The sequence below is a fragment of the Equus przewalskii genome, chromosome 5, assembly GCF_037783145.1.
Source record: "Equus przewalskii isolate Varuska chromosome 5, EquPr2, whole genome shotgun sequence".
Classification (NCBI taxonomy): domain Eukaryota; kingdom Metazoa; phylum Chordata; class Mammalia; order Perissodactyla; family Equidae; genus Equus; species Equus przewalskii.
Window position 1 is genome coordinate 26,711,891 of NC_091835.1, and position 21,501 is coordinate 26,733,391.

At 42.6% G+C, this 21,501-nt stretch overlaps 1 protein-coding gene across 3 annotated transcripts in view; it reads left to right on the forward strand.

The window, feature by feature from the left end:
- Window positions 1-21,501, forward strand: part of FARP2 (FERM, ARH/RhoGEF and pleckstrin domain protein 2) — a 110,261-nt gene that overhangs the window by 12,751 nt on the left and 76,009 nt on the right. For all 3 annotated transcript variants that reach the window (XM_070620293.1, XM_070620292.1, XM_070620291.1), the window contains exon 2: window positions 2,536-2,767. In XM_070620293.1, the coding sequence (XP_070476394.1) occupies window positions 2,564-2,767 (204 nt within the window). In that variant the 5' untranslated portion in view covers window positions 2,536-2,563. The remainder of the gene's footprint in view (window positions 1-2,535; window positions 2,768-21,501) is intronic.

Below are 21,501 nucleotides of genomic sequence, written 5' to 3' on the forward strand. Positions count from 1 at the left end.
TTAAAAGGGGAAGGATTGCTTTGATTCCCCAAATAAAACATCCCATAGCTTGTTTTAGAAGAACCTACTTGAGGTCTGGCCCGGTGGTGCAGCGGTTAAGTGCTCATGTTCCGCTTCAGCGGGCCGGGGTTCGCCAGTTCGGATCCTGGGTGCGGACATGGCACGGCTTGGCACACCACGCTGTGGTAGGCGTCCCACATATAAAGTAGAGGAAGATGGGCACAGATGTTAGCTCAGGGCCAGTCTTCCTCAGCGAAAAGAGGAGGATTGGCAGCAGTTAGCTCAGGGCTAATCTTCCTCAAAAAGAAAAAAACCTACTCTTGGTGGTTCAGCATTGGGTAAATGTCGTGACTGACCAAGAACTTACTTTCACCTCTTTTCACACTGATGACACTTACAAGGGAGCCTTCTTCATTCACAGCCTCTTACTTTTGCATTAACTACTCAAGCTTGTAAAATTGAAATGAAAGAGCTCATGTTTAAGGTTCCCAGAACCTCATGTATCTCACGTTTGACATCAGTGGCATGAAGACAGTGCTTTTCTACAGTGTGGTTCTGTTTGTGACCATAGTCCGTGTCTTTTGTGACTGTCGTCTGTACAGTGTGTGGGGTAAGGAGGCAGTTCATGTTCTCCCATTCCGGGGACGTTAAGTAAATACTTAGCCAACATTCACCCTAAGAATGTAGTTCCTGCCCACAGGGAGCATACAACTTAGGAATTCTGAAGAAGACAGGTGTGGCTCAGGTCATGAACGTGCCTGTCCACGAAGGGAGACCATCCTTCATTTGTGAAGGAAGTGGGACGGGAGACATATTTGGCAAAATGACACTCAGTCTCATCATTTTACTCACTTTTCCTGGGGGTTTTAGCGTTCTCATTTTCCGCTTGCTTGTTTGATGAGTCAGACATGCGTGAGAATTCTCGCCCGGGTGGCTGGAAGGTTGTCTGCTGGGTGGGGTAAGGGTGCAGGAGCAGTTGCTCAGCAGCGGGTCACAGAGAAGGTTTTTGAACTTAATTCAACAGATAAAAAGTTCAAGAGTTGGTTCGCTTGATAACAAAATGAGCATGAAAAGGAGGAGGGGGCCAGGGGCCTCAGAGCAGTTAGTTGTCAGGGGAACGGCCTAGGGACTCAGTGAGACTGAGCCTCAAACATTGTACCACAAATTAGAAGTGACTTTTTGAAGATGATTAAGTGAAATAAAATAATTTTTGCAGCAGCTACATTCTTTCTGGATTAAATCTCTGACATTTGTTTTTGCCATGCTATGTGAAGTATTTTTCTTCAAATTGACTTTCAAACATAAATATATATTTAAGAAGGAAATTTGCCGTAAATAGAAAATAACTATATTAATAAATACAACTAAAAGCACCCTAGTATTATTAGATTCTAGCTGATACTTAGCCTGTTCTTTCTTTGTTAAAAACAAGGAAGTGAGGGGCTGGCCCCGTGGCCGAGTGGTTAAGTTCGCGCACTCCGCTGTAGGCGGCCCAGTGTTTCGTTGGTTCGAATCCTGGGCGCGGACATGGCACCGCTCATCAAACCACACTGAGGCAGCGTCCCACATGCCACAACTAGAAGGACCCACAGTGAAGAATATATACAAGTATGTACTGGGGAGCTTTGGGGAGAAAAAGGAAAAAAATAAAATCTTTAAAAAAAAAAAACAAAAAACAAGGAAGTGATTAGCCCTATTCAACTTGATAGCTTAAAACCAGAGACCTCTCCCTTGGCAGGACTGAAAAGGCCACAAGGGCCCCTCGCTGCTGTCATCAGTTAAGTGGGTGGTGGGTGGTGATGATAACAAGGTTATTGGAGGACCCGGTAAGGCAGGGGCTGGGAAGGGCCTGACCCGTGCGTGCGCCTCCTGACACGAGACGCGTGGTCCTCATGACACTCGCCTGGGCTGTCGTCGCTGCTGTGTCTGAAATTACCTCCCGAACCACTGGTGGTGCCCACTGCGGCCTGCTGGGTGAAACTCAGAAAGAGGAAGGCGTGCAAGCAGGCCTGGCTGTCTTCACCTACTGTTACTGACATTTTCCCCACCCGGTCAGCGGAGAGGAGAGGCCTGCCGCGCTGCCTGACACGTTGGCACTGTGCTGTGGTACCGTTTACCTTTGCCAAAACATGCCGCCCGGCACTTACAGCATGTGGTCAGCACAGTGCGTATGTGGGCTGGTGGAGGGAGGATGTGCAGGGGGACTCGAGGCAGCCTGGGAAAGATGCGGGCGCTGCTGACCTCTCTTGCCCTCTCCCAGGTGAGTTGTGATGATGTGGCTTCTTTTGAGGTTTTGTGGGTTGAGTGAGTTAAAACACTGCCTGGCTCACAGAAGCACCCAGAAAATATTGTTATTGGGGGTGGTGCTTGTTATGATTTTATCCTCCACCCATCCACATAGGAGTAGAAGATAATCTTTTTCTAACTATTTTGATGTAATTTAAGACTCATAGACGTTGCAGAAATAGTGTACCTGATTTTTATGTTAAATATTGAAATAACTGGTGATAATTCTTTGGGGTCTTTTTGTTTTAGCGTGTTCTTCACTCCTAGCTGGTGAAGAATGGGGGAGATAGAAGGAACATACAGAATCCTGCAAACTCCAGGGACACGCTTGGGCACCCAGATCCCTGCAGGAGTTAGCACCCTCGAGCCTGGGCAGTCTCTCTCGGCAGGAACGGGACAGACATCGGCCAGAATGCAAGAGAAGCACCTGCACGTCAGAGTGAAGCTGCTGGACAACACTGTGGAAATATTTGACATTGAGGTAAGAAGCATGATTTTTGGAGGCATATTTCCTTATATTTTCTAAAATTCAAGTATTTTGTACCAAATTCCATTTTGCTGGTTAGACTTTGCCTGTTTATCAATTTGACCAAGAGTGGCTTTGGTGACGCACAATAAAATCCTTGGAAGCAGTGAATCTGAGTTTCTCCTTCTACTTTGAACAGTGGTATTCTTCTGAGTTTCCTTTAAAATCCAGACATAATTGGTCTTTCCATTCTTCACTTTTGAGAGGCTGGCTGAGTGCTGTGGAGCACAAACTGGAACCGGATTGCCTCTGCCCAGATCTCCCTGGGTTAGCCACTGGCTGCCTGGGTGAGGGGTGTCACTTAGCCTCACTATGTGTCAGCTTCCTCGTCTGAAATGTGGGGGTGATCATAGTCCCCCTCTTCTCAGAGTAGCTGGGATGAAGACTGAGAACTCACTATGCACAGAGCCTGGCATGAGGATGTATTGCACAGTGTGAGTAACATAGAACTTGTTTTTCTAGGTCAGCAATAAAATTTTTATTTTCAAAATTCTCTAATAATAAGAGCTGGCCTGGTGGTGTAGTGGTTAAGTTTACACGCTCTGCTTTGGTGGCCCAGGGTTCTCGGGTTCTGATCCCGGGTGCAGACCTACACCACTCATCAAGCCATGCTGTGGTGGCATCCCACATGCAAAATAGAGGAAGATTGGCACAGATGTTAGCTCAGGGCCAGTCTTCCTCACCAAAAGAATTTTTTTTTAAGAAACATTAAAAATTCCCTAATAATAGATTGCACTGATAATGTTGGCAAAAACAATTGAGTATAGCAAATATATATGTATTTAAGTTCATATATATGTATGTATATATATTTAAGTATATATATATACATATTTAACTTTTTTTAGACCCATGCAATATGTTAGAAAACATTTTTTCTGATTTTCTAAATGGCCTTAGAATGAATGTTCTTTTTAAAAATTATTTATTTTCATATGTAATGCATAAATATATTCTGTTTTTTCTAATACTTTCATATTGGTTTAAAGTAATATCTTTAGAAGCTTTTCCTTCTAAATATCACAAAAGCCTCCTGCTGAAGTGTAAGTTCATTCAATCCTGTCCTTACTTTTGTGACATAAGAGCTGCAATGCACGAATTCCGAGCCTAGCCCTCGAGAGACCAAGAGACTGCACAGCTTCAACTCCTGAGAGCGTTTCCATCAACCTTCCAGCAAGGCCAAGCTAGCTCTGATGTCACAAAAGTAAGGATGAGAGAATGAACTTAAACTTTAACAGGAGGCTTATTTGTGCTTAGGGATTTCTGTGAAGAACTCAAGATGCTACTTAGAAAATAAAAAGGTTGTTGAGCTGTGGGCCAGGCTGTGAAGAGGCGTGAGTGAAGCAAACCCCCTTCAGGCTCTGGTGGTGCCTAATTGTAGAATGCATTGCATGAGAAAGAGGAGGTGAGCACAGCAGGGGTGGGGGAAGGAGGAGGCGAGGGAGGAGCCAGCAGGAGGCCTGGTAGGAGCACCTTCCGCCTGTCCTCTTGCTTGGAGCCCAGGACTTCCAGCCTCTCTTGCTTGAGTGTTTGATGGCAAGTATCTAGTGCCTGGATTCCTAGTGTCTGAACTCAGAGGGCCCCAAATGCTTCTTTTAAGGTCTTATTTCAGGAAGAAATCAAATATCATTTCATCTGGGCATTGGTAATTGAAACTGGTAGGACCTGTCTGTCCAACTTGCCAACTCACTCCTCTGTTGCAAGAGGCAGCCTTCAGAGGGAAGGCGGTCTGAAACAGGCAGGCTTGGAACCCTGGAGAGCTGGTGGTTAGCTGTTGGTTCTCTTCCCTTGACGCATTTCCCGTCTTACCATGGCACTCTCTGATGAATCACCTGCAAGGAGCAGGTTAAAGTCTGGGCATTTAGCTGGGTCCCAAATCTCTTCCAGACAAATGTTTGGAAGAATATCCGTGTGGCCATCCTATGATAAACACGTTTGCTATGGTCTAGGCCTAAAACAGTTTCAAAATTTTTAAAAGAAAGAAAAGAAGGAAGGAAGAAAGAAAAGAATTACCCTATTTATAATTTACTTTTAGAGATCTTTTTTTGTCCTGCTTAATGGACTTTATCAACTAAAACTAGGACCAAAAAAGAAAAAAGCACACATTTCTTGTTGAGTCATAAATAAGATGTAATCCTTCTCTGAGAAACTCACTTATACTGAGTGTCTGGGTCGTTTTATACTTAGGAAAATCAGAGATAGCATTTTGTAAAGGTTTCAAAATATTTAGAGCTTGTCGAAGTTTTATTGAGTTGAGTTGTTGTTTCTATTAATCAAATCTAACCATCATGTTTGGTATTTTAATATACCTGGCAGAGTTACCAGAAATTAAAGAATCCAATTGCTTTTGCACGTCCTGAGTTGGGTAGGGCACTTTTTTTTTTTTGAGGAAGATTAGCCCTGAGCTAACATCTGCTGCCAGTCCTCCTCTTTTTTTTGCTGAGGAAGACTGGCCCTGAGCGAACATCTGTGACCATCTTCTTTTACTTTATATGTGGGACGCCTACCACAGCATGGCTTGCCGAGTAGTGCCATGTTCGCACCCAGGATCCGAACCGGCGAACCCCGGGCCACCGAAGCGGAATGTTTGCACTTAACCGCTGCACCACCAGGCCGGCCCCTAGGCTACTTTTTAAGTTGTCTTACTCACTGATGCATAACTTTTCGGAAGAGTTAAAATTCAATACTTTTTTTGTAAGTTAGTAGCTTAAAACAACAAATATTTAATATTAACTGCATGTCTGAGTGTTGGCTTGGAGGCTCTTCTGGTCTGGGCTGGCTCGCAGGGGCTGGTGGTCTAGGATGGCGTTACTTGCGTGTCTGGGGCCCCAACTTGAGCCTCTGTCCATGCAGAATCTCACTCTCTAGCGAGCTATCTTGGCCTTGTTCAAATGTTGCTGGAAACGTTCTCAGGAGTGGAAGCTGTGCGATGTCTTGAGGTTTAGGCTTGAAATTCATGCACTGCAGCTTCCTCCAGGTCTTACTGATCAAAACAAGCTACCAGGCCAACCCAGATTCAAGGGGTGGAGAAGTAGAGCTACCTTGATGGGGCAGGGCCAACGAATTTGTGGCCATTTTCTGCAGTCGACCACAATAGCTGTGCCGGTGGATCAGGAACGCAGTCTCTGGGAAGAAGACTGTGTCTGGGAAGCTCTAGTGTCTGGTGCCCCTGGGCTGGGCGGGTGGGCCTGATGACACGCTTTGTAGGGCCTGCCCTGAGCAAGCGGAGCAGCCCTTGGGAAGTGCCTGCCCCATGGCCCTCTGGAAGGGGCTGGCCCCAGAAGGCAGGTTTGCCCTTCTCCTTTCTCCCCAGTATCTCCTGTGGGCCACAGCTCCAAAGATTCAAAAGATCCAAAGATCAAGGCCAGTTGCCTACCTTGGCCTCGCATCACTGTTCCACTGTCACTCATCCACTGGTCTTCTCTGTGTCCCCCCGGCCCGCCCCGACCCGCCTTTATATTTGAACTAGAGACACAGATTGTTGTGGTTGGGTCTGTAGAATGCTGTAGACTCTCGGTGCAGGGCAGCGAGTGTGCAGAGCAGTGAGATCCCTGGCTGGGTGTGTCTCAGTTGGCAGCACAAAAGGTGAGTCTTCGGGCAGACACCCCCTGTCCCAGAGCTTGCCTGTGGCCTTTCTCCTCCTGGACCAAGGCAAGTTCCGAAGCTTTATTCGATCTGCTGCTGTGTCCTCAGTGTTTGGGACAGCGTCTTGCTTGGTAAATATGTATTGAATGAAGAAAATCAAAAGTTAGACTGGATTAACATGCTTTCTTTAAGAATGTTTTGAATTTTTCCCTTTATAGCAATGTTTTCTGACCTGAGGGATTCAAGTGTTTTTGTTTTGTTTGTTTTGGATTTGGGGGGCGTCTGTACCTATCTTATTGTCTGCTTATTTGGTTTATTTTTTACTCGAATCTTAAGCACTAGTGTCTGTAAACTTGCAGGGTTGATGTGCTGATGTTACCTTGGAAAACAGTGGCTTCTGCATACAACTGGTTACAAAACACTGGCACGGTGTGGGCTTTGTAGAATCTGCTCATCAATATTGAAGGTTTATACTTAAGGGACCTTTTTAACTTAATTTGACATGTGGTTATTTTTTAAATGCTTATGGTTTGCTTTAGTGAAAATACAGAGCAACTTGTCCTGCAGACCCCCTGGTGGTGCTCATGTCTGTCCTTCCGTCAGTCTGTGGTTAATTGTTTCATGTTTGTCTCCAAAAAGAAAGACAGCCTTTGCTCTCATATTTTCTTCAGAAAGGTGAGCTCTCTGAGTCTCCAGTTTTATTTGTTTCTCCCATCTCCCAGAGTGTGCAAATGAACTTTGCTTTCTGTCAGTGCAGACCGCCACAATAGTGGCAGATGTTTCTACAGCTAAAACTGCTGACAGAGAAGCTGGTGGTGTTGATTGGGTGCTGGGGAGTATTTTGTTCCAGCTCGTTCTTTCTAGATCTAGATAACATGTGCTATTTGATTCTTGCTGTCCATAAATCAGGATGGTTTGAAGCTGGAAGCTACGGTCTGCTCTTTCTCAAACAGTGTTTAGTAGTGTTGAAGGGTAAAATTGAGCTGAAATTCTTAACAACTTTGTTGAGATATAATTCCCATACCGTACAATTCACCCATTTAAAGTGTACAATTCAGCGGTTTTTAGTATATTCACAGATTCCATTTTAGAACATTTTCATCACTTCAAAAAGAAACCCCACAGCCTTTAGCTATCACGTCCCTACCCTCCATCCCCTCTCCCCTCAGCTCTAAGCAAACAGTAATCTACTTTCTCTGTGGATTGCACTGTTTTGGACACTTCATATGGAGTGGAATTATATGTGGTCTTTTGTGACTGGCTTCTTTCACTCAGCATAATGTTTTGGAGGTTTATCCACGTTGTAGCCTGTATCAGCACTGCTTTCTTTATATGGCCGAATAATACTCCAGTGTATGGACAGACCACATTTTGTTTATTCATTCGTCAGCTGATGGACGTTCCACCTTTGGGCTATTATGAGTTATGCTCTTATAAACATTCATGTCCAAGTTTTTGTGTGAAAATACGTCTTTATTTCTCTTGCGTGTATACCTGTGGGTGGAATTGCTGGGTCACATGGTCACACTGTTTAATTGTTTGAGGAACTGACAGACTGTTTTCCAAAGTGCCTGTACCATTTTACATTCCACCAGCAATGTTCTGAGGATTCCAGTTTCTCCACATCCTCAGCTACGCTTATTAGTATCTGACTATTAAGCTAGTGGTTGTGAAGTGGTATCTCATTGTGGTTTGAGATGAAGTTTTAAAAGGTATTTTTAATGGCTAAAGAAGGGATGGTTTTGAGCCAGAAGTACAAGAATTGTGCCACTAAAAAGTTATCTTCGGGGGTGGTCTTTTAGATAGATTGTGAGTAATTTTGAAGTTAACCCTTTGCTAGCCCAGTTACCGCATAGGGAAAGAACATTTCTCCATCCCAGAGTTGTGAAGACCACAGAGAAAGCGCAGCTGAGGGCTGGCCATAGTGAACCTGGGGAAATGAAGCTGGCAAAGAGTGGAAGCTTACTTGTAAAAATTTTTTTAATTGTCAAGTTGTCATGTAAATTTATAGAACCAGAAACTTTTATTGAAACACTGTATTTTTAAATAAATATTTATTTCATTTGTAAGTAATAACTCCCGATATTTATGATTACGCTCGTCCATTTAGATTTTTTGCTGCAACAAACTTGTGCTTACTAGGATTTGTAAGATAGACTTTATGGTTCTTCATACTGATTACTAATTAAATTAAAATCGTTCTTTTTGTGTGGAAGGGCATTTATTGTAGTGGTGCAAAGAAAGGGAGGGAAACCTGTGTGACTACTTTAGGGTGGAGCCGTTTGTGTAGACTTCAATCGTGTCTTATTTTAAGTGATGTTTGACATTTATCAATGGGACTTTTAGCTACCCGAAGATCAGTCAGTGGTCATTTTTTTGATCTAGTAAAGTCTTGATTTGTTTTCAGTTGATTAAATGAACTCTGTGGTTTTGAAAATAGGAATCTGGCCTCAGCTCTAGAAAGTCTTTTTTTGTGAGCCATGAAAGACACCATCTGGAAGCCATGTGTCAGCTTGCCTTGTCCTGTGTGCGAAGTCCTGCGTGCTTTCAGCTCTAAGCCGTGTCAGGTGTGAAAAGTGTCTAATCCCGCTCCTTGAGAAAGGGCAGCAGGCAGAGAGGTCTTCTGCTAGACCAGTCACTCCTTTAGTAACTGATCATTCCCTACCAGGGTTAGGAAGTGACGTGACTTCAGCTTTCCTGTCGTCTGGAAGTTAGTGTTGTGGAAGAAGTGACCTGTACTGATTAAAAGAACCGTCTGGGATATACTGGGGGTGTGAGACGTCACCCGGGAGTGAGCGTCCCGTGCCTGTGCTGTCAAGTGGGATCAGGTTCTAGTGAGCGTTAGGGTTTATTATTGTTAATCTGTGCTCACGTTCCCTTTTTCTTTAACATACTCAAAATTTTTAGAGTGAGCTTGCTTTCTTTTTTAAGAATTACACAAGCTTTAGCTTAAACATGTGACAAGTAGGAATACAAGTTCTCAGTTATGAAGTTCCATACTAGAAGACTTTAAATTACTATTCCAGTAAAAACTTAATATTTTCTTTCTGGCCAGGAAGGAATAATCAAAATTCCAGAAAGTATCATAGCCAGATGTTTGTCATTGCTCCCACATGAACATCCTAAATATGGCAAATAAGCCGCCTTAGAACTTATTTTGGTCTGATCTCAGAAGAAAAAGTTAGTAATTCAACATCTGAAATTTGGGGATAATATAGGCTTTATACAAAAGCTCTTATGTGTTTCTAGTATATACAGCTATTATGTGACTCTGCCCTAGCTTTAGAAACCTATTATTTTGTCTTGGAAAGTTGATCTGTTTCTTTGACCCTGATGCCCAGGAATGTGGCAGGGTGGGACAAGGCGGGGATGTGGACATTTTTATTCTTAGTTACCCAGTTGTGGTATCAAAACTCCCAGTGCCAGCTCCTCCCCACCCAACCCCAACACTCACACACACACACACGCACACACACACACTCACACACTCACACACCCCTGCAAGGTTGGTGTATACAATCTATATTAGATGATTCAGTGATGATAACTGATGAGGAAGTTAGTCCAGCAAATGGAAAATAGGGAAATGTCACCCTCTTGATCTCCATGCCAGTAAAAATCCCATTACCACAGTTGTTATTAATGGAGAATAACAAAGTTATTTCAAGATCTCAGCGGAGGGTCATAGAAATGAATCTTGCCTATTGGGTTATCTTGACTTGTCACGTCATTTCTTAAGCGCCTAAGAGTTCTAGCACTTGGTGGATTTATCTCGTATCTTTGGCAACCCTAGCAGTACATGGGAATGCAGAGTGGAGTGAGGCCCCAGGTGACACAGCTAATAGTTGGCCCATCAGAGCTGTGAGCCCACACTCATGACCGCTCCCCGTGCTGTTGCCAGAAACCCCATCTCTGTTCTGACCCATGTAATGCTCCCATTTCTAATCAGAAACAGTTTGGTTCTGTTGTCATTTGTTCCTAGGAGGCCAGAGAGCTGAACTTATAGTTATTTTACTGACTTGACCTTTGTTTTGGGGGGTTTTTTTCTTTTTTTTTAAATTCACCCTTTTAAACTCTTTTTTTTTTTTAAGATTGGCATCTGAACTAAATGTTGCCAATCTTTTTTTTTTTACATTCTTCTCCCCAAAGCCCCCCAGTACATAATTGTATATTCTAGTTGCAGGTCCTTCTAGTTGTGCTATGTGGGACACCGCCTCAGTGTGGCCTGATGACCGGTGCCATGTCCACGACTAGGATCCCAACTGGTGAAACCCTGGGCCGCCGAAGCAGAGTGCGCGAACTTAACCACTCGGCCACAGGGCCGGCCCCTGACTTGGCCTTTGAATTACCTTGCCTCTTCACTTCTTTTCATCCCTTCCCCGAAATTTCAGATGCCTGCGTTTTTGGCTCAACTCCCCCACAAGTAGATGGCCCGCTCAGAGGTGATGCTTGCCTGACGAGCTCTTCGTCGGTGCCCCCACCCTGCCACCCCATGCCCAGCATACTCATCCCCCTTTCTGTAGCCAGCTTCCTTCTCTCTCTCCCTAAACACTCACCACATGGGGCAGGTTAGGACCTAGTTTTAAATCTCAATCTTTAGCCACCTGATAGCATGAGGAAGTGCCTCGTTCCAAGTCTGGGACCAGCTTTGCTGAGGAGCCTCGTCAAGACCTGTGACTGGGGGGTGCTCCTGCTGGGGCCACGTGGGCTATAGGTGAGGGCAGTCCCCAGAGACCAGAAGGGCTCAAAGTCCTCTGCAGGCCTTCCCTCAGCTGCCCAGCACACACTCCGGTGTTCTACCTACCCATGTTGATCCGTGTAGCCCTGGCTCATCCTGATGCTTTCTGACTATCCAGGATTCGTTCTTGCTCCGTTGGTAAACACTGAGGTTGGTTCCAGCATTTGGATCTTACAAGCAGTGTTGCTGCAGACATTCTTATATATGCCATTGTGTGCGTGTGTGGGTGTTTCTCTAGGGTGTGTTTCTAGCGTAGACTTTCTTTCTGTTCTTTTTTTTAAAGATTTTATTTTTTTCCTTTTTCTCCCCAAAGCCCCCCAGTACATAGTTGTATATTCTTCGTTGTGGGTCCTTCTATTTGTGACATGTGGGACGCTGCCTCAACGTGGTTTGATGAGCAGTGCCATGTCCGCGCCCAGGATTCGAACCAACGAAACACTGGGCCGCCTGCAGCGGAGCACGCGAACTTAACCACTCGGCCACGGGGCCAGCCCCTGTTCTTTTTTTTTAAAGATTTTATTTTTCCTTCTTCTCCCCAAAGCCCCCGATACACAGTTGTATATTTTTAGGTGTGGATCCTTCTAATTGTGGCATGGGGGACGCTGCCTCAGCATGGCTTAACGAGCGGTGCCAGTCTGTGCCCAGGATCCGAACTGGTAGAACCCTGGGCTGCCGAAGCACAGCGTGTAAACAACCACTCGGCTACGGGGACGGCCCCTAGTGTAGCCTTTCTTGTTCTGGGCTGTGCCCGTCTCAGCCCTGTGTAGACATGGTGGGACTGCTCTGCAGACTGCTGTGCCACTTTACGTCCCCTTCGTCCGCACAGGAGTGCTTCCCAGTGTGTTTGCCTCTTCCCCTCCTGCCCAGCCACCACGCTGCTCTGGGGCCTTTCTGCTGCTGTCTCTTCACCTCCCTCCTCACTGGGTGCTGCTGCCCTGTGCCAGGCCTGTTGTGGGGCCTGTCACTGGAGCCATCTCCCTGCCTGTCCTGATGACTCCCACCAGCTAGGTCATCCACCAGTGCTGCTCTCCTTCTGGTGCTCTCAGCCTCCCATGGGCCTTTCACACCTAGCTACAAATTCGGGTCTCCAAGCTTGCCTTCAAAACGTGCCGTGTTGTTGAGAAGGCCCTCAGCTGATTCTGGGCAGGATGGAGGGCTGGTGGCTTTGAGCAGAGTTGACATGTTCTGGAACATATATCCTCCCACCAAGTTCCCATCGGCTTGTCACTGTCCACTGGGCACCCTTTGCTGATGCCATTTCTCCTGACCTTCATTCCTTCCCCTCCATTCATTCATTCATTCATTCATCGAACCAAATAGGCAACACCTCTCTCTTACCCGCACTAGAAGGTGCAGTGTTCTCAAGGCTCCATTCCAGCTTCACTTCAATGGGTCATTTCTAGGTCATACAAGCTCCACAATTCACTTTCAGTATTGAAAAAGCTGATTCTATGTTATTGATCACTTTTAGATATAGAAAGTAACCAAGATTCTCTAGAAAGTTAATTGTAGAATTACTATTAGGTCTCTTCTTTCAAAGAGAGCATTCTGCATTTTCACTTGTACAGAGTGTTTTATACATGTTTTTTTCTGAAAAATTGTCTTACTATTTCACAAATACTGTGTCCACTAAGATTAGCACTTGCGCTGGCAGCACCTCAGCTCTCTGGAGTGAAGCTGTCCTCTGGTGAGACCCCTCCAAGTCCTGCCCTGCACGGCAAGCGCAGAGCCCCAGGGTTACACGCCGCCTCCCTCTGCATTGACTCCTAGAACACCAGCCGAGATGTCACCCGGGGTTCCTTGTGCTTCTTGTTTTAGAGCGACTTCATCTGAAAAGTGATTGAATTTCCATAACATAAGTAATACATGTTCATTGTAGAAAAACAGAACATCTTAAGTGGCCCACAGCCAAGGACAACCACCCAGCTGGAACAGACATTCACATTTATCTATTCATGTATATTAAACAAAATTAGAATCGTACTATACACATTTTTGTAGTGTATTTTTAAACTTAACATATTGTGAACATTTTTCTGTGTAATTACTCTTTGAAAAGTTTTTAATGGCTTACGTAGTTTTCTATTTTCAATTTCTCTGAAATAAATCTTTATACACTTCTTGATTGTTTCCTTGAGGTAAATGTCTAGAAATGGATGTTCTGCATCAGAAGGTATTCTACAATTTTTTGTTTTTTTTATTGATTATGATATATTACAACCTTGTGAGATTTCAGTTGTACATTATTGTTAGCCATGTTGTGGGTACACCACTTCCCCCTTTGTGCCCTCCCCCCACCCTCCCCCTTTTCCCTGGTAACCACTGATCAGTTCTCCTTGTCTATATGTTGACTTCCACCTATGAGTGGAGTCATATAGAGTTCGTCTTTCTCTGTCTGGCTTATTTCACTTAACATAATACCCTCAAGGTCCATCCATGTTGATGCGAATGGGACAATTTTGTCCTTTTATATGACTGAGTAGAATTCCATTGTGTCTATATACCATATCTTCTTTATCCAATCATCAGTTGCTGGGCACTTAGGTTGGTTCCATGTCTTGGCTATTGTAAATAATGCTGCGATGAACATAGGGGTGCATGGGACTCTTGGAATTGCTGATTTCAGGTTCTTAGTATAGATACCCGGTAGTGGGATGGCTGGATCATAAGGTATTTCTATTTTTAACTTTTTGAGAAATCTCCATACTGTTTTCCATAGTGGCTGCACCAGTTTGCATTCCCACCAACAGTGTATGAGGGTTCCTTTTTCTCCACAACCTCTCCAACATTTGTCACTTTTGGTTTTGGATATTTTTGCCAATGTAACGGGTGTAAGGTGATATCTTAGTGTAGTTTTGATTTGCATTTCCCTGATGATTAGTGATGCTGAGCATCTTTTCATGTGTCTATTGGCCATCCTTATATCTTCTTTGGAGAAGTGTCTGTTCATGCCCTCTGCCCATTTTTTGATCGGGTTGTTTGTTTTTTTTGTTGTTGAGCTGTGTGAGTTCTTTATATATTATGGAGATTAACCGTTTGTCGGATAAGTAGCTTGTAAATATTTTTTCCCAATTAGTGGGCTGTTTTTTTGTTTCAGTCCTGTTTTCCCTTGCCTTGAAGAAGCTCTTTAGTCTGATGAAGTCCCATTTGTTTATTCTCTCTATTGTTTCCCTCATCTGAGGAGTTATGGTGTCCAAAAAGATTCTTTTGAAACTGATGTCAAAGAGTGTACTGCCTATATTCTCTTCTAGAAGATTTATTGTTTCAGGCCTAATCTTTAGGTCTTTGATCCATTTTGAGTTTATTTTTGTGAATGGTGAAGGTATTGTACAATTTTTTCATATCTTTGATGCATATTGTAAAATTTGTCCCACGAGCAGCAGAATCACTTTATTCCCTTACCCGCAGTGTAGGCAAGTGCTCGTTTCTCTCACCTTTGTGAACATTTCCTATTATAATTTTTAATAAAATCTCCAGTTTGATAGGCAAAATGTTATTTTTTTTAGACAGTTTTAGCAGACATTTATCTGTTTTGTTTTTTGTCTTGTGGAGTTTTATTTTTTTGGTGTTTGGTTTACATTATTTTTTGGTTTTGTTTTTTATTGTGGTAAAATACACATAACCAAAATTTATCATCTTAGCCATTTTTAAGTGCATAATTCAGTGGTGTTAAATACATTCACGTTATTGAGCAGTCATTGCTACCATCCATCCCTATAATTCTTAAAAAGCTGAACCTCTGTACCCATGAAACACTGACTCCTCATTCTCCCCTCCCCTTCTGGCCCCTAGCAATACCACTCTACTTTATGTCTCTGTGATTTTGAGTACTCTAAGTGTCTCATTTAGTGGAATCTTACAGTATTTGTTCTTCTGTGACTGGCTTACTTCACTTAGCATAATGTCCTCAATGTTCATCCATGTTGTAGCATGTTGCAGAATTTCCTTCCTTTTTCAGGCTGAATAATATTTCGTTGTGTGTATATACAACATTTTGCTTATCCATTCAGTGTTGGGGGACATTTGGGCTGCTTCTGTGTTTTGGCTGTTGTGAACGATGCTGCCATGCACATGGGTGTACTCACATCTCCTAAAGACTCTGCGTTCAGTTCTTGTGGACGTGTGCCCAGAAGTGGGATTACTGGATCATATGGTAACTCTGTTTGTAATTTTTTGAGGAGCCTCCATACTGTTTTCCTTAGTGGCTGTACCATTTTACATTCTCACTAACAATACATAAGGATTCCAATTTCTTCACATCCTCACCAACACTTGTTGTTTTCTGGGATTTTGATAGCAGCCATCTTAATGGATATGAGGTGGTATCTCATTGTAGTTTTGATTTGCATTTCCCTAATGATCAGTGATGTTGAGCATCTTTTCATGGGCTTATTGGCCATTTGGATATCTTCTTTGGAGAAATGTCTATTCAAGTCCTTTGCCCTTTTTTTTATTTTTGTAGCTTAGCCAATCTTTTCTTTTTTTAAAGTTAATTTTTATTGAGTTTATGATAGTTTACAATCTTGTGAAATTTCAGTTGTACATTATTGTTTGTCAGTCGTGTCGTAGGTGCACCCCTTCACCCTTTGTGCCCATCCTCCCTTTCCCCTGATAGCCACTAATCTGTTCTCTTTGTCCTTTGCCCATTTTTGAATCCAGTTTTATTGTTGTATATCCTGGATCTTAACCCCTTATCAGATATATGATTTACAAATATTTCTACATTGTATTTGAAGTTAAAAAAATAGGAAGTTAAGAGTGGAGGAAATAGTAAATACATTGTATTTGAAGTAATTAAAAAAAACAGAAATAAGAATCAGGGAATGCTGGAGACTTCACAGAATGTGACAACTTACGGTGAAGAAAAGGTCAGAAAAATTATGGAAAGCACACACAAGGATTCGATGCCTGCGAAATGGGCCGTTGGTGTGGGTTGGGCTGTGCTGACTGACCCAGTGGCTCTCGGGGACAGCATTGTTCAGCAGGTGTTTACTGACCATCTGCCATCCGCCAGGCACTGTGTTAGAAGCTGGGAGTGCAGGGGTGAACAGGATGGACAATGAAATTCAGCCTTCTCTTATTCTGCAGTGGGGGCTTGACGATAAACACCGTAAAACAGAAAAAGCCCATAGTGCTCAGGAGAGAAATAAAACAAGGAGGGCAGGGGAATGTGGGGTTGCACTCTTAGATGGGAAGGAAGGTGGGTGGGCACTGCGGACCTCTCTTCTCAAGAAGAGTGTTCAAGGTGGTTGGAGCAGCACGTGCAGGGGGCTTGAGGCAGAGGCAGAAATGCACCGAGTGCATGATGACTGGATCAAAGCCAGGCCAGGGCCTGACCCAGGGTGCGGCATGGACAGGAGGAGCAGAGAGCTGGTGAGAATCACTTTGGTCCTGGAAATATCTTGAAGCTGGAGCCTACAGGATTTGCTGGCGTAAAAATGTGGGCTTAGAAAGCAAAGAGCCAAGATGGTCCCAGGTTTAGGCCTGGACGGGAGCCCGTGGGGAGAGCTGTTTGTGGCCACATGGAGTTTGAGGTGCTCCTCAGCATCTGAGTGGAGGGCCCTTGCTGTGTCCTCAAGGGACCTGGGCTCTTGTGCATAGGGGCAGGGGTGGCCATTGCCATGACCTTCCAGAAGGTGCCCTTCTGTGATACCATCTTCATGTTCCTACTAGTTCATATGGAGATGCAAGTATCAGAGATGTTACACTTTTGGCCAAGGAGGCAGCTTTTCTAAACTATCCTCAGTCCTTGACTCCTGGGTTGCAACAATTATGGGCTTTTATTTTTAGGGAGATTTTGACTAGTCGTTAAAGAGAAACACGAAAAACATCTGTAAATGCTTCCAAACTGTTGTTGTTGGAATGTTCTGTGCACATGTGTTGTGCTTTTATGCGTATCACTTTGTAGTTTATGTAACACAGCTTCATTTTGCCACAGTGGCAGAGAGGATCCCAGGCCTTACTTACGGGCTTTTTCTGATGACAGTGAAAATCAAAAAGAAGTGTTTTCCTCCTCAGTCCACTGTCTTGAACACCTGCCCAGACCTGAGAACCTTCTCAAAAGCTTCAATTTAGACTTCTGTCCTAAGTTTATTGACAAATCTGAAATATCTTTTTCTAAAGTAAATTGAGTGTTCTATGAAAAATACATTCTTTCTTAGTATTCTATTTTTAGATATTTATGTTTTCTCATAATTATACTTTTTGGATTTGTGTGGTCCTTACTAATATGTGGACATATGCTTTTTTGCATGTGTTGATATCTGAAACTAGTAAAGTCAGATTTTTTTAGCAGACAAAAAGCCTTTTTTTCCTCTTAAAATAATTTTCAGTTAAGACGACTCAATGATTTAAGGCTCTGGACATTGCTATCCACCTGGAAAATATGTTTGAACATACATGTTAAAAATGCATAGTGAGCTCTTTTATTAAAGAGCTTTTATTTGTCAAACTTTATTAAATCAGGCATAAGCATATTCAGCTTTATAGCTGTTTGCTTCTGGCTTTAGTTTACATCAATCTCACATCTTTTAAAACCATGGAAAATAATAGAAACATATCTTGAATATAGTTATGAATGTAAACTGTATTATAAAATGAAATTATAAATGTAAGTACTAACGTATAAAATTGAACTTGTTAGCATACTAGCATAAAGAATAAAAACAGGCGTGTTGAGAGGCTCTGATAAACTCTTGCTAAGAAAGGTTTGCGGGGCTTCAGCTTTTTCTGATTTAGTGAAATCAAGTTGGGAGAGAACTAAGAGCACTAGAGGAGGGCAGACTTGTTTTGGAAAATTGTTGCTGTGAAGTTCTGAGAACCAGTGTTCTGTATTGCTGTAAGTCTTCTGCAGGTTAGAAATTGAAGCTGTTGTTTTTGATTATTCAAGTCAACTGGATTTATAAAATAATAGTGTTTTGTCTTTTTTTTTTGCATTTTCCACCCTAGAAAGTTTAGTGTATTTTTTTCATATTATAAAATTAATACATGATCACAGTAAAAAAATTCCATCAATATGAAAGAGCACAGAGGGCAACAATTACTTCTTCTCCTCCACCCAGAAATAACCCTTTGACATTTTGGTTGTGTCGCCCGTTTAGTTCCTCCAGCCCTCGGGCACTGCTTGTCGTGCACTTGTGTGTCTGCGTGCGACTCGTCTGTGGACTGCTTTTGTCCACTTGATACTTAAGCACCAAGGAAGGACGTTAGCTTCCCATTGTTAATGTGTTTATGTCTATATTTCCCTTTTTACCTCCTGTAATTTTTGTTTTATGAATGTTGACACTGTTAATTGGTACAAAGATAGTCATTGTTATGTCTTGATGGGCATAGCACTGTTTTCCTCTTGTAAAATGTCGTTTTTTTGTCTCACTGCCTTTTTGGCCTAAATTCAACCATGTATTCTATAAAGTTCAGATTCCCTTGCTTTTTTTTGTTTGCAGTATGCCTGGTATACCCATGTCATTCTTTTATTTTCAACCTTTCTGAATCATTTGCTTTAGCTGTGGTTCTTATGTACAACCTACTGGCCGACATTGAGTGTTTACCACATTCCAGGTGCTGTTCTAAAGCACTTTGCGTATATTATTTAATTTCGTCTTACCATTAGCATTATTATTAGTTTTATTTTACACTTGAGAAATCTGAGCTACAGAAAGCTTTAAAAATTTACACAGTAGGGGCCGGCCCAGTGGCACAGCAGTTAAGGGCACACATTCTGTTTCGGTGGCCTGGGGTTGGCTGGTTCAGATCCCAGGTGCAGACATGGCACCACTTGGCAAGCCATGCTGTGGTAGGTGTCCCACATATAAAGTAGAGGAAGATGGGCACGGATGTTAGCTCAGGGCCAGTCTTCCTCAGCAAAAAGAGGAGGATTGGCAGCAGTTAGCTCAGGGCTAATCTTCCTCAAAAAAAAAATTCCCAGTATTGGAAGTGTGAGCCAGGACAATTAGGAAAAAAAGAAAAAGAAGAAAAAATAAAATAAAAGGCATCCTGATATCTCTATTTACAGATGACATTATCATGTATATGGAAAATCCTAAGGAATCTACCAAAAAAAAAAGAAAACCTATTAGAACTAACAAAAAATTCAGCAAAGTTGCAGGATACAACATCAATATACAAAGAACAATTGTATTTCTTTATACTAGCAATGAACCATCTCAAAATAAAATTAAGAAAGCAATTCCATTTACAGTGGCATCAAAAAAGAATAAAATACTTGGGAATAAATTTAACAAAAGAACCTCAAAACGTATACACTCTCTAGTAGTCAACTACTAATTTCTTGAAGGAGAAATCTGTAGTTATAACCCATAAAGAGAGACTTTTGAAAAGCCAATTAGTAACCTGGAGATTTTGAATTTAACTTTTTTTTATAGAAAAGTTCCAAAAGGAATAACCCAGAAAAGGTCTTTTCTCTTTCCCATTTAATTATAAAAATAATTGCAAATTCCCAAGCCCAATAAATTATAATTAAAATACAACCCACTGATTTGTTTATTTATCGGGTCAAAATATCCTCCCTTCTGCCTTGTGCATCCATTTTCCTATATTTTAAAACTTAAATCACAGTTGTAGAGGTTTTTTTTTAAGATTGGCACCTGAGCTAACATCTGTTGGCAATCTTTTTTCTTCTTCTCCTCCTCCTCCCCAAAGCCCCCCAGTACACAGTTGTATATTCTGGTTCTAGGTCCCTCTGGTTGTGCTATGTGGGACGCCACCTCAGCCTGGCTTGATGAGTGGTGCCGTGTCTTTCCCCAGGATCCAAACCAGCAAAACCTTGGGCCACTGAAGCGGAGCGCACAAAATTAACCACTTGACCACAGGGCCAGCCCCAGCTGTAGAGTATTTATGTTGAATCCAGCTACAGAAATATTTATTATTTTTTACATTGCAATTTTTCCCTGAAAAACTAAACACAATAATATATGTAAAATCCTAAAATAATTACATCTCTGTTCCATTCTGCTCTGCATTTACATTTGGCCTGTCCATTAGAAGTAGTGATAGGTGATAGAACAAAATTGTATGTTTTTTCTCAAAAGCTCCATTAATTAGGGGGGAAAAGGCTACATGCTACTAAAAGCAAACTCAATAAATCTCACTCTGTGTTTCTGAAAAACGTGATCTTTAATGAGAAATTTTAAATGCCAGAACCATATGTCAAAAGAAACTCAGATTTTTTTTCCTTCAATAAATACCTAAAGATTAAAGGAAAAGATTTGGCTTAGAGAACATGTATTATTCACTTCATTTTAGGATGATGTTTACCAAAATATCATAAGTACTTATTAGCAACCGTTCCTAGTACTTCGAGCAAACGGCAGTAAAATGAAACATAAACCTCAGCTGTGAAAGCCCCGGAGTTTTGCTTTGCATTTCATCGCTCCACTTCCCCATGCCCTCCCTGTTTAGGGTAGCCCAGATTGTAACAATCACAGAGACAGCGCAGTATTTCCAAACAGAAATACTATGCTTATGCACCAAAAACTATAAAACTGCTGAAAGAAAGTAAAGAAGATCTAAATAAGTGGAAAAACACGCCATGTTCATGTTCATGTCATGAGAAGACTTACTGTTGTTAAGATGGTATTAATTCCCAACTAATCTACAGATTTAATGTGATCCCTGTCAAAATCCCAGCTGGCTTTTTTGCAGAAATTGACACACTGATTTTAAAATTTATATGGAAACGCAAGGGACCTAGAATAGCCAAAACAATCCTGAAGAAGGAGAAAGTTGAAGGACGCACACGTTCCCATTTCAAAACTCACCCCCGGGCTACAGTAATCAAGGGGGTGCGGTAGTGGTATAAGGATAGACATGTAGGTCAGTGGAGTAACTGAGAGTCCAGAAATCCTTACGTGTATGATCAGCTCATGAAAATGTCGTGAAGAGAGTGCCAAGCCAATTCAGTGGGAAACAAACAGTCCTCAACAGCTGGTGCCAAGACGACTGGACACCCATACGTGAAAGAACGAAGCTGGACGCCTACCTCACACCACACACAGACACTGACTCAAGATAGATCAATGATCTAAATGTCAGAGTCAAAACTGAAACTCTTAGAAGACCTAGGAGTAAATTTTCGTGATCTCAGGTTAGACAATGGTTTTTTTTGTTGGTTTTTTTTTTTAAAGGTTTTATTTTTTTCCTTTTTCTCCCCAAAGCCCCCGGTACATAGTTGTATATTCTTCGTTGTGGGTCCTTCTAGTTGTGGCATGTGGGACGCTGCCTCAGTGTGGTTTGATGAGCAGTGCCATGTCCGCGCCCAGGATTTGAACCAACGAAACACTGGGTCACCTGCAGCGGAGCGCGCGAACTTAACCACTCCGCCATGGGGCCAGCCCCATAGACAATGGTT